Source organism: Dryobates pubescens, chromosome 17, assembly GCF_014839835.1.
Source record: "Dryobates pubescens isolate bDryPub1 chromosome 17, bDryPub1.pri, whole genome shotgun sequence".
NCBI classification, from domain to species: domain Eukaryota; kingdom Metazoa; phylum Chordata; class Aves; order Piciformes; family Picidae; genus Dryobates; species Dryobates pubescens.
The window spans coordinates 22,876,401-22,893,585 of record NC_071628.1 but is presented as its reverse complement, the minus strand read 5'-3'; the positions used below and the strand labels follow the sequence as shown (position 1 = coordinate 22,893,585).

The 17,185-nt window shown below is 57.8% G+C and overlaps 1 protein-coding gene across 2 annotated transcripts in view; it reads right to left on the bottom strand.

The window, feature by feature from the left end:
• The window catches only part of NPTN (neuroplastin), an 84,767-nt gene extending 68,359 nt beyond the window's left edge, over positions 1–16,408 (bottom strand). For both annotated transcript variants that reach the window (XM_054168838.1, XM_054168839.1), the window contains exon 1: positions 16,282–16,408. In XM_054168838.1, coding sequence (XP_054024813.1) covers positions 16,282–16,369 — 88 coding nt within the window. In that variant the 5' untranslated portion in view covers positions 16,370–16,408. The remainder of the gene's footprint in view (positions 1–16,281) is intronic.
• Between the last annotated feature and the right edge of the window lie 777 nt (positions 16,409–17,185).

Sequence of the window (17,185 nt, the reverse complement as noted above, 5' to 3'; positions counted from 1 at the left end):
TCAAGCCCTTCAGGATGCCCCAGGCACACTCACCTGCTCCCCCTTGGTTAAAGACAAATCCCTTGTTTCCAGTGGGTCACATGGAGGATCAGAGCATGGGAGGGGTTGGAAGGGAGCTCTGGAGGTCAAACCAAACCCCCCTGCCAAAGCAGGGGCACCCAGGACAGCTCACACAGGAATGCACCCCTGAAAGGCTCCAGAGCAGGAGACTCCAACAACCTCTCTGGGCAGCCTGCTCCAGGGCCCAGCACCCTCACAGTGAAGAAGTTTCTCCTCATGTTGAGGTGAAGGTTCCTGAGCTGCAGTTTGGACCCCCTGGCCCTTGTCCTGTCCCAGGGCACCACTGCAAAGAGCCTGGCCCCTGGTGGACACCCACCCTGCAGGAACTCATGGACACTGCTGAGGCTCACAGAGAGCACAGCTGGCAGCCACAGCTCTGCTCACTCCCTGTCCTCCCAGCAGCACCACAGTGGAGGGGGGAAGGCAGAGCAAGCAAAGCCAAGCTCCCCAGCACACAGGGACAAGGAACAGGCCAGCCACAGGAGGACTCTGATTTCAGAAGAGGACAGACTGAAGGAGTTGGGGCTGTTCAGTCTGGAGAGGAGAAGGCTCCCAGGTGACCTCATTGTGGCCTTCCAGGATCTGAAGGGGGCTCCAAGAAGGCTGGGGAGGGACTGCTCAGGATCTCAGGCAGTGCTAGGACTAGGGGGAAGGGAATGAAGCTGGAGGTGGGGAGGAAGTTCTTCCCCATGAGAGTGGTGAAGCCCTGGAATGGGTTGTCCAGGGAGGTGCTTGGGGCCCTGTCCCTGGAGGTGTTTAAGCCCAGGCTGGCTGAGGCTCTGGGCAGCCTGATCTAGTGTGGGGTGTCCCTGCCCATGGCAGGGGGGCTGGAACTGGCTGATCCTTGTGGTCCCTTCCCACCCTGACTGCTACTATGATCCTCCCAGAGAGTGCAGAGTGCTCTGAGGCACAAACCCAGGAGGCTCAGCTGCTTCAGGATTCTGGAAACCACTTCCCCAGGGCAGCTCTGTGCTGGTGTGGTGAAGCCTCAAGAGCAGCTAACTGCTGAGCCTGCTGCTTCCACAGCCTGCCTCACACCAGGGGGAAGAAACTGACTGCAGGATTCATCCCACCATGCAAACACTGAGTAAAATGGTCTCTCCCCAGCCACTCCTGAAGAGTCATGAAGCTAATCTAGCACAGGTAGGACCCACACAGCCTGAGAGGGGCTGCAGTGCAAACCCCCAGCTGCTCCCCACAGCAGCAGACTGATGCCTCAGGCTCCAACATTTGTTTGCCTTTGGTGACTGTCTGGCTCAAAACTGCAGCTTGGGCATCCTGCTGCCACATCTCTTACTGCACTGCATCCAGCAGGCTTTATTCATAGCTCTGTGTGTGTGTGTAACCTGTACAGAAAGATGCAGAGATATCTGTACAGAGATATCTGCAGCTGCCTTCAAGATCATCCAGTCCAACCCAGCACCCAGCACCAGCTGATCAGCTCAACCATGGCACCAAGGGCCTCAGCCAGGCTCTTCCTAAACACCTCCAGGCATGGGGACTCCACCACCTCCCTGGGCAGCACATTCCAGTGGCTCAGGGGTGACCTCATTGCTCTCTACAACTCCCTGAAGGGAGGTTGGAGCCAGCTGGGGCTTGGTCTCTTCTGTCAGGCAGGCAAGCAGCCCCAGAACAAGAGGACACAGTCGGCAGCTGTGCCAGGGGAGGTTGAGGCTGGAGGGGAGGAGAAAGTTCTTGCCAGAGAAAGTTGTTAGCCCTTGGGCTGTGCTGCCCAGGGAGGTGGTGGAGTCCCCATCCCTGGAAGTGTTCCAGAGGGGATTGGCTGTGGCCCTTGGTGCCATGGTTTAGTCATGAGGTCTGTGGTGACAGGTTGGACTCGATGATCTTTGAGGTCTCTTCCAACCTTGGTGATTCTGTGAGAAGAGCCCAAGCCCCAGCTGGCTCCAACCTCCCTGCAGGGAGTTGCAGAGAGCAAGGAGGTCTCCCCTGAGCCTCCTCTTCTGCAGGCTAAGCAAGCCCAGCTCCCTCAGCCTCTCCTGCCAGGGCTGTGCTCCAGACCCCTCCCCAGCCTCCTTGCCCTTCTCTGGACACCTTCAAGTCTCTCAATGGCCTTCTGAAACTGAGGAGCCCAGAGCTGGACACAGGACTCCAGGGGTGGCCTAAGCAGTGCTGAGCCCAGGGCACAATGACCTCCCTGCTGCTGCTGGCCACACTCTGCCTGCTGCAGGCCAGGCTGCCCTTGGCCTTCTTGGCCCCCTGGGCACACTGCTGGCTCCTGTTCAGCCTACTATCATCCAGTATTCCCAGGTCCCTCTCTGCTTTTCCATCCTGGTTAATTCCATTCTAGTCTATCTATACACACACACACAGATCTGTATCTACTTTTCCTTTCCCCCTTGTCATTTATTCCTGGCTTTGTTTGACCTCAACCTCTTAACTCACTCAAACCTCCCTGGCATAGTTTTCCATCTTTTTCCTGCCCTATCCTTCCCTTTCCAGATGAGTATCACCCAGAGCTGCAGTGAGTAAGCCCTGAAGTGGCTCTCAGCTCTGCACCTGCTCAGCCACTCTGATGCAGGCCTTTCCCATCTCTAACTACACCTCCAAAGTGTGTGTCAGTGCACCAGAGCCCCAGTGTGATGGGGGCTCACCTAGACTACCTCCCCTGCTCAAGCAGGGCACCCCCAGCAGCTTGCCCAGCATCCCAATGGCCAGGGGAGTTTGGAATCTCCCCCAGAGGAGGAGACTCCACTGCCTCTCTGGGTAGCCTGCTCCAGGGCCCCAGCAGCCTCACACTGAAGAAGTTATAACTCATGTGCAGAGGGAAGCTCCTGGGTTGCAGTTTGTGCCTTCTCCTCCAACTGGGCACCACTGACAAGAGTTTGGCCCCATCCTCTTGCCCCACCCCCACCCCTTAGGTGTCACTGAGCATTGCTCAGATCCCCTCTCAGGCTGCTCTTCACCAGGCTCTCAGCTTTTCTTCCTCCCAGAGATGGAGGAAGAGCTGCTCCAGGCCCCTCAGCAGCTTTGTAGCTTCTGCTGGACTCTCCCCAGTAGCTCCTTGTCCTTCTCAGGCTGAGAAGCCCAGCCCAGGACACAGGACTGCAGCTGTGACCTCCTTAGGGCAGAGCAGAGGGGGAGCAGAACCTCCCTCAACCTGCTTGTGATGTACCCACACTCCTACACCAATCATCCAGGCATAATAAAACCTGAGGGTGGGAGTCAGCTGCTTGCAGCCTTGGGGGCTTAAAGCAGCAAAGAGAGGATGAAACAACAGCAAGCTCCCTGCAAAAGGTTGGTTCAGGGAGACTTAACCTTGCCAGAGGAGCTGAAGCAGGAATGAACAAGGGAATTTCAAGACAGGAATCTGTTGCCCTGGTCTATCCTAACCAGTAACAAAAGCACCTACTGCAAAGGCTCCCTCAAAGCAGGCTGGAGCCAGAGGAGGGTTGGTTTCTCCTCACCTGCAACGAGTGACAGGGCAAGAGAAAAAAGGCCTCAGGTCGTGGCAGGAGAGGTTCAGGGTGGGGAGGAGGAAATCATTTCCTCCCAGAAAGGGTTGTCAGGCACTGGCACAGGCTGCCCAGGGAGGTGGTGAAGTCACCAGGCCTGGAGGGATGTAAAAGATGCATGGATGTGGGGCTAAGGGGCATGGTTCAATGGCAGTGGCTCAGCAGCAGTGGTTGGGACTGCAAGCTCTAGGCAAGCAATGAAGACTTGAGGCTGTCAAAGGCCTCTTCCAACCTCAACACAGCTCTGTGGTTCAGTGAGCACTTGCAGCCCAGAGAGCCAAGCAGAGCCTGGGCTGCAGCAGAAGTGCTCCAAGGAGGGAGGGATAGAGGTCTGGGACACCTCTGAGGGGGGCAGGAATCAGGCATGGGACAGGGAGCCAGCAATGGGCACTGGCAGCCCAGAAGGCCAAGGGCAGCTCAGCTGCCCTTGGCCTTCTGGGCTGCCAGTGCCCATTGCCAGAGGTGGAGGGAGAGGATCCTGCCCCTCTGCTCTGGGGTGTCAGGGAGGGATAGGACTGGGGGGGATGGAGCAGAGCTAGAAGTGGGGAGATGGAGATTGGCTGTGAGGAAGAAGTTGTTCCCCAGGAGGGTGGTGAGAGCCTGGCACAGGCTGCCCAGGGAGGTGGTGGAAGCCTCCTGCCTGGAGGTGTTTGCAGCCAGGCTGGAGGTGGCTGTGAGCAACCTGCTGTGGTGTGAGGTGTCCCTGCCCATGGCAGGGGGGTTGGAGCTGGCTGAGCCTTGAGCTCCCTTCCAAGCCTGAGGATTTTCTGATTCTATGGCTCTTGTAACTCTCTGCTCCATCAGCTTGTGTGCCCTTCTGGTACAACAATTCTAACCTGCTCAGCTGAGGCACTGAAATCAGTCCACCTTCTGTGACTCTGTGGATTTTCAGCCCAAGGCTACCCTCCCATCCCCTACAGCTCAACGGGAGCTCAGCTCACCACTGCACACACAGCAGCTTGGCTCACCTGGTGTCCCACACAACAGCAGCAGTGCAGCTGGCATTTGAACCAGTTCAGCATCACACAGAAGGAACCAGGTTGGAAAAGACCTTCCAGATCATCCAGTCCACCCTAGCACCCAGCACCAGCTGATCAGCTCAACCATGGCTCCAAGGGCCTCATCCAGGCTCCTCCTAAACACCTCCAGCCATGGGGACTCCACCACCTCCCTGGGCAGCACAGCCCAAGGGCCAATTCCTCTGGCTGGCAAGAACTTTCTCCTCCCCTCCAGCCTCAACCTCCCCTGGCACAGCTGCAGGCTGTGTCCTCTTGTTCTGGGGCTGCTTGCCTGCCTGGCAGAAGAGCCCAAGCCCCAGCTGGCTCCAACCTCCCTGCAGGGAGTTGCAGAGAGCAAGAAGGTCTCCCCTGAGCCTCCTCTTCTGCAGGCTAAGCAAGCCCAGCTCCCTCAGCCTCTCCTGCCAGGGCTGTGCTCCAGACCCCTCCCCAGCCTCCTTGCCCTTCTCTGGACACCTTCAAGTCTCTCAATGGCCTTCTGAAACTGAGGAGCCCAGAGCTGGCCACAGGACTCCAGGACTCCTAAGCAGTGCTTTGAATGAATGTGAGAGGAATGAGAACACTTCAGCACCTCTGAGTGGCAGCTGCCCTGGCAGAGCAGCCTGGCTGACCAGCACAAGGCTCAGCCAACAAACTAGGCCAAAAATCAAATCCCAACCCAGGAGTGCTCAGTGTGGTAGCTGCTGGGTTGTAAAATGCACTCAGGCACCTGCTCAGTCCCCCTCCTGCTGTCTGCTCTCAGCAGAGCATTTCAGTCTGCCTGTGGTCTGCCATGGTGTCTGCAGAGAGCCTCCAGCACTGCCCAACTCCTTGCCAAGCTCTCTTCAGCATTTCAGCTCCATTGTCTCTTTCCAACCCAAAATACACTCTGGCAGTTTGGCCAACCTGCCAAATGCCTTTCTGCTTCTTTGCTGTCCTGCTCTGAGCCAGAGCAGAGCCACTTCTGCTCGGGGCTGGCACTGCCCAGCTCAGCCTCTGCTCCCTCAGGCAGCTGCTGAGCCTCAGGGCAGCTTGGCACAGCCAGGGGCTGCTCCTGGCAGGGAGAAGCTCTTGGGGAGAGTCACTGCCAAGGGCTGGGCTGCGGAAAGGCTCTGCCTGAGACTTGCTCCTGGGCACACCGAGGGCACTGCCACAGCTTGTGCCTCACCTTGTGGGGCAGGAGGGCAGAGGTGGCACCTGCAGGGAGGAGCAGACAGGACAGGGGAGCCTCAACTGCCCACCAAGGGATTGCAGCCCATGGATGGCATCTTCAGGAGCAAGCTGAGGGATGCCCAGGCTCAAGCCTCCTCTTCACTGCCTGCTGTCCCAGCAGCACTCTGTGCCTTCTGCCTTCCATCCCCATCCCTGTGTGCCTGAAGCCAGTTCCAGAATCCAGCTGCTGAATCCAGTGCCCATCTGCTGCTGAGCCCAGTCTGGGCCTTGCCTGCCCCCAGCAGCAGTGGTGCCAGAGGTGCCCTCACTGCCCTCAGGGGCTGGGCTCCATGTTGGTTTGTGTCTCTCTGTCTCTATTCCATGAGGTGGTCCTTTCCACCCCAGATGATTCAGTTTCTTTCCCATCCCATCAGTATCCCTTCCTCCCTTCTCTTCCCTTTGGGAAGGGAAAGGAGCTCCTGGAGAGCCTCTGGCACCTCTCTGATGTCTCATCTCTCCCTCCCCTTTTCTAGGCCATTCTATTCCCCTCCTTCTCCTTTCTCCATGCCTCCACCACACCTCTTACACATACTTGGGGCTGCCCAAGAGGCCCAGGAGCTCTCAGGAGGCTCACCAAGCCCCCTGTGAACTCCCAGCTAGCAACAGCTCAAACCAGGTGGGAAGCAGGGAGCAGCTGCACCATTTGGCCACTCTAAGCAGCACTCTGGCTCAACAGATCTGCTGCTGGGACTTTCTGAAACATCATGGAAGACAAGCCCAGACAAACTGGAGCAATCTAAGGCCTTCTTTGCCTTTCTTCAAACCAGAATAGGACAGGATGATCTCACTTTCCTCTCCAAGGAAAGCCTTCCAAGGCAAATCCATTCAGCTCATCACCTACTGCCCTGGGCACTCCCCTTCTCCTGGGGCAGAACATCCCTGGCCCTGCTTTTGTCTGGAGGTGTGGAAGGGCAAAGCTGCTGAAGGGGCTGGAGAACACATGTGGGGAGGAGCAGCTGAGGGAGCTGGGCTTGTTCAGCCTGGAGAAGAGGCTGAGGGGAGACCTCTCTGAAAGGAGGCTGCAGCCAGCTGGGGGTTGGTCTTCCCTCACTAGGTCTCAGGTGATAGCAACAGCCTGAAACTGTGCCAGGGGAGGCTCAGGGTGGAGAGGAGGGAAAAGTCCTTTCCTGCAAGAGTGGTCAGGGACTGGCAGAGGCTGCCCAGGGAGGTGGTGGAATCAACATCCCTGGAGGTGTTCAAGAAGTGTGTGGCCATGGCACCTGGGGCCATGGTTTGATGGCCATGGTGGGGTTGGGTTGGACTGGATGAGCTTAGAGGTCTTCTCCACCTGCAAAGATTCCATGACTCTGTACCAGAAAGCTTCCAGCCTGACCTCCAACCCAGCTGATACAAACCTTGTGTCCCTGAGACTCCACTGAAGGTCCAGCTCAGCTCTACAGAGTGGAAGACACAATCCTGCTGCCTCCTTCAGAAGCAGCTGCAGAGCTCAGAGCTTTGCTCTCCTGCCTTATTTCAACATCAAAGCCATTAAGAGAAGGGCAAAGGCCTTCTCCTCCCCCAGCTCTTCCAACAGCTCAGGGTCAGATTCACTCACCACATGCTTCCCATTGTTCCTTTTGCCCCAGGCACACACACACCTGCCAGCAGCCTCCACTGACAGGAGATAGTGCTGATTCACACTGCATTCCAAACAGGAATGAAGAAAACTCCACCTTGCTCTTCCAAAACCTCCTCAGCCTTACCTCTGGCAGAGATCTACAGCTTCTCAGCCCCTTCAGAGCTTCAGAAGCTGCTGTCTTTGCTCCTTCAATGACTTTGTGTCAGTAAGTGGTGACTTCAACCACCACGATGAGCTGCAAGCTTAGCAGCAGGGCCTCAACCTGCAAGCCTGCAGTAGTGACCTTGCCAGGGGATAAACACTTCAGAGTCATAGAATCTTCAAGCTTGGAAGGGAGCTCCAGGCTCAGCCAGCTCCAACCCCCCTGCCATGGGCAGGGACACCACAGCAGGTTGCTCACAGCCACCTCCAGCCTGGCTGCAAACACCTCCAGGCAGGAGGCTTCCACCACCTCCCTGGGCAGCCTGTGCCAGGCTCTCACCACCCTCCTGGGCAACAACTTCTTCCTCACAGCCAATCTCCATCTCCCCACTTCTAGTGCTGCTCCATCCCCCCAAGTCCTATCCCTCCCTGACACCCCAGAGCAGAGGGGCAGGATCCTCTCCCTCCACCTCTGGCAATGGGCACTGGCAGCCCAGAAGGCCAAGGGCAACTCTGCCCTTGGCCTTCTGGGCTGCCAGTGCCCATTGCTGCCTCCCTGTCCCAGCCCTGATTCCTGCCCCCTTCAGAGGTCTCCCAGACCCCTATCCCTCCCTGACACCCTTGCAGCCCCCTGCAGCCCCTGGAAGGCCACAATGAGGTCTCCTGGGAGCCTTCTCCTCTCCAGCCTGCACAACCCCAACTCCCTCAGGCTGTGCTCACAGCAGAGCAGCTCCAGCCCTCTGCTCCTCCTCCTGGCCCTGCTCTGGACACCTTCCAGCACACCCAGATGCTTCAAGACCTTCTCTCTCTCACTAGCTGAAAGGGGGGGAGGGGGCAGAAGGGAGGTGTCAGTAACAAGGCCATAGGACAAGAGAACAGCTCCTCAAGTCGCCCCTGGGTTCAGCTTGGGGCTTTCCATTAGGAGACATTGAGAGGCTGGAGCATGTCCAGAGAAGGGCAACAAAGCTGGTGAAGGGTCTGGAGAAAGAGCTCATGTGAGGAGCAGCTGAGGGAGCTGGGGGTGCTTAGCCTAGAGGGGGCTGAGGAGAGGCCTTCTGGCTCCTCTGCAGCTTCATGAAAGGAGGCTGGAGCCAGGTGGGGGTTGGGCTCTTCTCCCAGGCAACAAGCAACAGATTAAGAGGAAACAGCCTCAAGTTAGTCTCACAGTAGCAGTCAGGGTGGGAAGGGACCACAAGGATCAGCCAGTTCCAGCCCCCCTGCCATGGGCAGGGACACCCCACACTAGATCAGGCTGCCCAGAGCCTCAGCCAGCCTGGGCTTAAACACCTCCAGGGACAGGGCCCCAAGCACCTCCCTGGACAACCCATTCCAGGGCTTCACCACTCTCACGGGGAAGAACTTCCTCCTCACCTCCAGCCTGAATCTCCCCACCTCCAGCTTCAGTCCATTCCCCCCCAGTCCTAGCACTGCCTGAGCAGTCCCTCCCCAGCCTTCCTGTAGATAGGATCACAGCTGCAGCAGAGGAAAGGTTTAGGTTGGACACTGGAAAATTCTTGCCTGCAAGAGTGGTTAAGCTGTGGTTAAGCTGCCCAGGGCAGCTGCAGAGTCCCCATCCCCAGAGAGACGTGGTGCTGAGGGCCACGGTTGAGTGGTGCCTTGGCAGTGCCTGGGCAACACTCAGAGGCGACTCCAGAGGAGGAAGAGCAGACTCAGTCCCCCTCAGTTCAGTAAAACTTTGAACATTGCCCTCTGCAAGATCCTGAGGGCCTTTTCCCACCTGAATGCTTCATGGAAGAGCCTCATAACCCCAAATGCAGTCTCATCAATGCAGCTCCAGGTGCCATGGGGGTGGTGGGATGAGCAACGAGGTGGAAGGCAGAAGTGAGAGAGACTGAGAGTGGCCTAGAGGGGCTCCTCAGCCGACCAAACCAAAGCAGGGGTGCATGCTTGAGAAGACAAAACAGGGCTTGTGACAACAGGTGAGGCAGCAGAAGAAGGTGAGCTGCCACTTGGTAAGAACAGGTAGGAACTGCTGGGTTTAGAAGTGAAGGAGTGCAAAGCAGCAGCCCTGCAAGGTGGGCTCTGCCCACCACACAGGACACAAAGCAGACCTGTTGGATCGTCCTGTGATGCAAAGGGGAATGCCACATGCAAGACACACTGAATAATCCTTCCACTCCTCTGAGCCTGCTCTGGTCCCAGCTGGAAGTGTCTCCAGCTCTCCACACCACACTCCAGATAAAATGTGAGTGGGAAACCCACCAGAACAGCCAGGCAAACTCAACTCAAGCCACAGCAGCTACCCTGGAGCAGGAAGCTGAGCAGAGGCATCACCTTCCTCCCCCACTCTAAACTGCAAGGCCAGAAAGAATAAAATGCCTGCAAAAGGCCGGGAAAAACCCAAAAGGAAAGGTTTAGATTAGATTTCTGGATGAACTTCTCAGCCCATCACCAAGCAGCAACAGTTGGTCTGACTCTCAAGCTCATCAGTGGGAGGAGCAGCACCTCCAGCGCTTGGAAGTGAAGAGGAGTTGGAACACTTTACAAAGCCAAGGATGAATCACGGGCTGGGCAGTGGAAGCTCTTACAATGCCCTCCTCGGAAGCAGTACTTGCAGCACCATCAGCAGCCGACTGGGAGGGAGAGAATGCTCCTCCCTCATGGCTTTCATGAGAAAGCTGTCCCCACTGCAGCAGCCTGCTGCAAGGACAGGTCACACCCTCGGTGCTTCAGCAGAGCCAGGGGGGTTCTGCTCCCCCTCTGCTCCGGTGAGACCTCACCTGGAATACTGCAGCCAGCTGTGGGCTCCCCACTTGGAGAGGGACAGGGATCTGCGGGAGAGAGTCCGACAGAGAGCCACCAGGCTGATTAAGGGCCTGGAGCATGTGCCCTATGAGGAGAGGCTGAGAGCCCTGGGGGTGGTTAGTCTGGAGAAGACTGAGAGGGGATTCAATCAATGTTTATAAATAGCTGAGGGCTGGGGGTCGGGAAGCAGGGCCCAGGCTCTGCTCACTTGCACCCTGTGACAGGACAAGGGGCAATGGATACAAACTGCAGCACAGGAGGTTGCACCCCGACACGAGGAGGAACTTCTTCCCTGTGAGGTCACAGAGCTGCCCAGAGAGGTTGTGGAGCCTCCTTCTCTGGAGCCTTTCCATCCCTGCCTGGATGCGTTGCTGTGTGACCTGGGCTGGATTGTGTGGTCCCTTCCACCCCCTACCATCCTGTGATCCTGGGGCCAGTCGCTGGCTTTCAGCTGCTTCTCCCCACCACTAGAGCTCCCGTTTGAAGCCTCAGTCAGCAGCAGCTTTCAAAGCCTCCTCAGCCGAGAGCTGGCAGAACTGGGGGCACTTCCCCAGCCTGTACACATTACTCATGCTGCTTGTGCTGAAGTTTCCAACTCGGGAGTTGTAGGAGGCAGGAGAATAGCAATGGTGGGGAAGAGAGGAGCACTCTGAACGCCTTCCTCCGTGGCTCAGCCCACACCCAGGCTCCCAGGCAGGCAGTGTGAAAGCGCTCCTCAGATTCAGCTGGGGAGCACTGCACTCGTGTCAGGAGAACAATCAGTGCCAAGGGGATGAGCAGCAGCAGGCAGAAATAGCATCACAAGCAGAAAAGGCAGGCTCCTCTAGGGCTCTTTTTAAGCAGCAGCTCATTTGAAGCAGCTCCTTTTTCCTGGTTTTGTGGTCACTTTCACGCTGCCAGACACCACCCTGAACACTGCACCCAGCTCTGCTGCCCCCAGAGCAAGGACACAGAGGCAGAATAGAATAGAATCAGCCAGGTTGGAAAAGACCTTGGAGATCATCCAGTCCAACCTAGCACCCAGCACCAGCTGATCAACTCAACCATGGCTCCAAGCACCCCATCCAGGCTCTTCCTAAACACCTCCAGGCGTGGGGACTCCACCACCCCCCTGGGCAGGACAGCCCAAGGGCCAATCTCTCTTACTATGAAGAATTTCTTCCTAACATCCAGCCTCAACCTCCCCTGGCACAGCTGCAGACTGTGTCCTCTTGTTCTGGGGCTGCTTGCCTGCCTGGCAGAAGAGCCCAAGCCCCAGCTGGCTCCAACCTCCCTGCAGGGAGTTGCAGAGAGCAAGAAGGTCTCCCCTGAGCCTCCTCTTCTGCAGGCTAAGCAAGCCCAGCTCCCTCAGCCTCTCCTGCCAGGGCTGTGCTCCAGACCCCTCCCCAGCCTCCTTGCCCTTCTCTGGACACCTTCCAGCAACTCAACATCTTTCCTAAACTGAGGAGCCCAAGGTGTTGAGGTGAGTCTAGAGGAGGCCACAAAGATGATCCAAGGGCTGGAGCACCTCTGCTCCAAGGACAGGCTGAGGGAGCTGGGGGTGTTCAGCCTGGAGAAGAATCTGGGGGGAACCTCAAGCTGTCTTCCAGTACCTGAAGGGATCCTGCAGGAAGGCTGCAGAGGGACTGCTCCTGAGGGTGTCTAGAGCCAGGCCAAGGGGGAATGGCTTGAAGCTGAGGGAGGGCAGGGTTAGACTGGAGCTGAGGAAGAAGCTCTTCAGTCTGAGGGTGGTGAGACTCTGGCGCAGGTTGCCCAGAGTGGTTGTGGATATCCCTTCCCTGGAGGTGTTTAAGGCCAGACTGGCTGAGGCTTGGGTGCTTAAGGCCTGATCTCAAAGGTCCCTTCCAGCCTAAGCCATTTCTACAACTCTTAGCCAGCTTGTTACTTCCTTCTCCTTGCTCCACACAGAAGGTGATGAGAACAGAGCTGGACAAGCCCCACTTCAATTCATTCTTCCTTTCCCCCAGTTGTGCCTATCTCTGAATAACCCAAGCCATCTTCTGAAACCAGCTTTCAGGTTTAGAGTGTGTTGAAGAACAGTCCCCTCCACACAGCACACCATAAAGCTGGGGTCTGAGGGCACTCTGCAGACCAAAGCTCTGAAAAGGGAAGAATTTCTGCTGCCAACTCAACTCACATTCAGTTGGCACACCAAAGGAACACTGCAGGTTTCATTGGGGGGGGGCAATCCAAGCCTCTGGTTTAGGCAGGAAAAATGGAGCCATGCCACTCTGGATCCAGGCTCTCCAAGGTGAGATGGTAGAGAGGAGTGTTTTGTGTTTAAGCAAGCAGCTGAGGAAAGACAGCTACTGCAAAGATCAAAGCCCAGCAGCTGGAAGAGGCACACCATTCATCACCCACCAGCAAGGCAAGCACCATTCCATGAGGATGCCCTCTGTGTGGAAGCACTGAACTGATGTTCCAACAAAGATCCTCTGGGACAGCCTGGCTTGTCCCAGCTGCTCCTTTCCACATTTCCTCATCTCTCTTCTAACCCTTCCTGTCTCTTCCTCTGGAACTGTGCTCTGGATGGGAGTGATGAGCTCAAGGGCATCAGAAATGCAGCCTCACAAGAGCCTGGCAAGTTGGTAAGAAGAACAGTCAGGCAGAGTTACACTTCCAACATGCCGGTTTTTTTCCCCCTGTGATCTTTAGGTGCCTACAAGAGCTTTAAAAATAACCCAGAGGAGCATCAGAAACCAACTTCCAGCTTCAATGAGCTGAAATCTACAGGTGAGCCTGATGCAAAAATCCTCTGAATTACATTAACTGGGGGGGAGGGAGAGGGGAAAAAAAAGACCAAATAAAGACAAATCACTGACAATTCCTCAGGCAGCTGCTGTCAGAGGCAGGAAAAGAGGCTGCTTCCCACAGGCTCTTGGGATGCCACTGGGTTATCTTCTCTGTGAGCTGAGCAGCCACCTGCCTGCAGCTCCAACAAGTCCCTGGCCATTCTCCTGCCATGCTGAACTCAGGTGGTGCCACTGTACACTCCACAGCACTTGGACTATCACCTTTCACTGCACTGGCAGCTCCACATCAATAATGGATGAGGGGATTCTTCCACATGCACTCTCTGGGATCCTTCCAGATCCCTCTGAAGCATACACCACCTGTGTGGCAGGCAGCTTTTGTCACCTGCTCCAAACACTTCATCTTCTCTGAGGGCTTACAAGGAGTGCACACAATGCAAGGAATGGCTGCAGCTGTTCTTCATGCCAAAGCCAAAAAGGAGTTGTTCTCCTTCATGACAAGTCCCACTGGGCATCATCTGCAACCAGGAGCCTCTCTGCAGCAGGGCCCACAGCATTTGCAAGGTCCTGCACACATCAGCCAGGGCAGTCCTGGGCACAGACCCAGGCTGGGTGGAGAATGGACAGAGAGCAGTGCTGAGCAGGTCTTGGGGGTGCTGGCTGATGAGCAGCTCAGCATGACACCGTGCACTCACAGCCCAGCCCCAGCAGCCTGGGAAGCAGGTGGAGGGAGGGGACTCTGCCCCCCTGCTGTGCTCCCTTGACACTCCCCCTGCAGTGCTAGGGCCAGCTCTGGAGCCTTCAGCACAGGAGAAACGTGGACCTGACGTAGTAGGCCACAGAAATGACACAAGGGCTGGAACCCCTCTGCTGGGAGGCCAGCTGAGAAAGTTGGGGCTGTTCAATCTGGAGAAGGCTCTGGGGAGACCTCAGGGCAACCTTCCAGGATCTGAAAAGGGCTACAGGAGAGCCAAAGAGGGACAAAGGCCTGGGGTGACAGGACGAGGGGCAGGAACTTCACGTGGCAAGAAGCTTGATTTAGATTGGACATTAGGAGGCAGTTCACCACCATGAGGGTGGGGAGGCACTGGAACAGGTTGCCCAGGGAAGCTGTGGAAGTTCCAAGCCTGGAAGTTGAAAGCCAGGTTGGATGAGGCCTTGAGCAACCACGTCTAGTGTGAGGTGTCCCTGCTCACGGCAGGGGCGTTGGAACTGGATGATCTTGCAACAGCATTCAGGTTGGGGTAAAGATTCAACAGCAGCACTAACCCTCATTCAGAAGGATCTCTCCAGCTTTCACTTGGCCTGACAGTGCTCCACTCTTGTCCAAGATTTCCACTCACCTGTATAAACTCCTACAGGAATACAGACACCCGAAGGGTCTCCCTTACCGCTGAATTGCTTGGATTACCCTAGCTAACCGAAGCCAAATGAATGAGCTTTCAGGACACACTGGGGGTCTGCAGTCTCACCTCATGCCAAGACCTGCTACTGCTTGATCAGCTTCATGCCAGGAACAGAAAGCATCATTAAGACTCTCAAAGGCTAAAAGCTTCCCTCTATCCTCAACACCGTTTTCATCACTGACCTCCAGACATACAACTGCTGCCAAACACCAAATGTTTGCACTGCCTACCAGCCACTGGGAATGGTTACACCAGCTGCCAGCATTTGACACCTTTGCCTGCTAACTGCAGGGGAACAGCTTCAGGCTGATGACCCATTTAATGTGCTCGTCAAGGGGGGCAGCTCCCCTCACTCCACCCAAACGCGAGGAGAAGCACAGCCCGGGCAGATTTAACCCTGCCACCATGATGGCACAACCAGCACCACTGCAACAGAGACCCAGGTTTTATCCACAGCTCAGCCCAAGCAGCAGCCTCCTGGGAGCTCATCAAGTCCCTAAAGCCTCCTCTGAAGCCCAGTGGGATGTGCCCACACTCTTTTAGGCTCCACATAGAGCAGAAAATGTAGCTTTCACTCACATAGCATGGGTGCCAAGGCTCCCTCTGGGTGGCTTAACAGAGACAAGCACGAGGCTGAGTTCTAATTTCAGACTGCACAATCTGCAGTAATTCCAACCTGGAACCTCTGGGACAGGATTTCCTCCATCTCCATCTTTCCTACCGTCACCAAACACGCTGAACACCTTTCCTCCAGAGCAAACAGCCAACAGAAGCTGACCTCACGCTGCAAGGCAAAATTCACCTCCACAGAGGGGGAAAAAGGCTAGGACTGAACAATATCTGCAGAGCAGAAAGGAGAAGGAGGAGGAGGAGGAGGATGAAACGATGAGAACTTGCAGGGGATTGGTCTCTCTGCAGAGCATCCCTTCCTCCTAGGCAAAATCTTCCCCCTGTACATCGAGTGGAGTCTCCCCTGAGGCAGGATCCCTGCCCTTCACATCATTTCCAGGCCAAAGCATCCCTTGGCATCACCCTCACCGGGCTACACTGCGTAAGAAACGGCCCCAGAGAGCCTGTGCCTGGGCAGGGCTGGAGCAGACCAAGCCTGCCTCGGCGGCTGGCTCTCGCCTTCGGACGGCAGGAGCAGACCTGCATTTTGATCAGCGCCGCAGGACCTTCCTCCCAGGCAGGAGGTTCGACCAGCCTCTTGGCCCCGCTTCTCCCTGCCACTAATTGTCATGCACTTGGCTGCAAACTCATCAAGGGAGGAGGCATGCCGCGCTAGATTTAGCTCACGCTAGCCTACGAGGAAGGGAAAAAAGGCTGGGCTGTCGGCTTTTCCTGGGGCTGGTTTTTGGCGGGGGGGGGGGGGGGGGGGGGGGGGATTTTTTTGGTGGGGTTTTATTTTTTGGTGCTTTTTATTCCCCCCCCCCCTCCCCTACACCACCCCTCTCCCCTTCTTGAACGCTCCTATCAGAGGACCTCTGTAGTTGCTAAGGAACGAGGGGTTTATTGCATTATGAATGATTTCAGGCAGCCCGGCAGCTGCAGGTTTAGTAGGCGGGAGGAGATGTTCCATTTTACCGGCAGGACGAGACGCCTCGGGAGAGGCACAAGGAGCGGGGCGGGGGGGGGGGGGGAACCGGGGCGGCACGGCCCTGCCAGCCCCCCCCCCCAACACCTCCCCCCTTGCTCAGGAGGATCCGAGAACACAGGGAGCAGTGGGGAGTGTCCCCTCACGCAGCGGCCGAGCCCCCTCCCCAAACCCAGGCCCAGCGCCCCCCCTCCCCGCCGTGCTCGCCCCCGCAGCAACCGGACGCCCTCACAGCAGCATCTTCCCCCCGCCGCCGCCGTCGCCCCCTCCCCGCCCCGCCCTCGCGCCGCCGCCGCCCTCACCGTTCTGCGCCGCGGCGGGTCCCGGCAGGAGCGCGGCCGTCGCCAGCAGCAGCGACAGGGCGGCGGGGAGCGGCCCGGAGCGCGACATCCTCCTGTTCGGCGGGCGAGGGGGGGGGAAGAAAAGGGGGGGAGGGGAAGCAGGAGAAGGAAAAAGGGGGCCGGCAGGAGGGGGAGGGAAGGGGGTTGAGGCGGGCGGGCGGCGGCGGCGGCGGGAGCGAAGCGGCTCCGGCTCCGTCCTTCTCCGCCGACCTCCTACCGCAGCGCCGCGCTCGCTCTCGCGACGCCGCCGCCGCCTCTCGCGAGAGTTGGCGGGGGCGGAGGGGCGGGGGGCTCGGCGCGCGCGCCGGCGGGGCTGCGGGGAGGGGAGGGGGAGAGCGGGCGGAGGCCGTCACGCAGCCCGCCCGGCCCCCGCGGCCGCCATCTTGCGGCCGGGCTCGCCCCGCCGCGTCGACCCGGCGGCGGGCTGGCCCCGGGGCTTCGCCGCGGGCGCGGGGCGCCCTGCCCCAGGCTGCGGTGCCCGCGGGGGTGGTGTGGGTGGCTGGGGAGCCTCCTCTGAAGCGGCGGTCACCTCGGCCGTGCTGGGGGTGTGAGGGGAGCCCCTCCTGAGGCTGCGGTGCCCTCACAGGGGGGATGTGGGAGTGAGGGGAACCTCTCCTGCGGCTGTGATCCTCTCGGGGGTGCTGTGGGTGGATGAGGAGCCTTGCCTCAAGCTGCAGTCCCCTGAGGGGTGCTGTGGGAGTGAGGGGAGACCAAGCTGCGGCTGTGATCCCCTTGGGGGTGCTGTGGGTGGATGAGCCCCACCTGAGACTGCAGCCCCCTGAGGGGTGCTGTGGGGGTGAGGGGAGCCCAAGCTGCGGCTGTGATCCCCTTTGGGATGCTGTGGCTGGATGAGCCCCACCTGAGA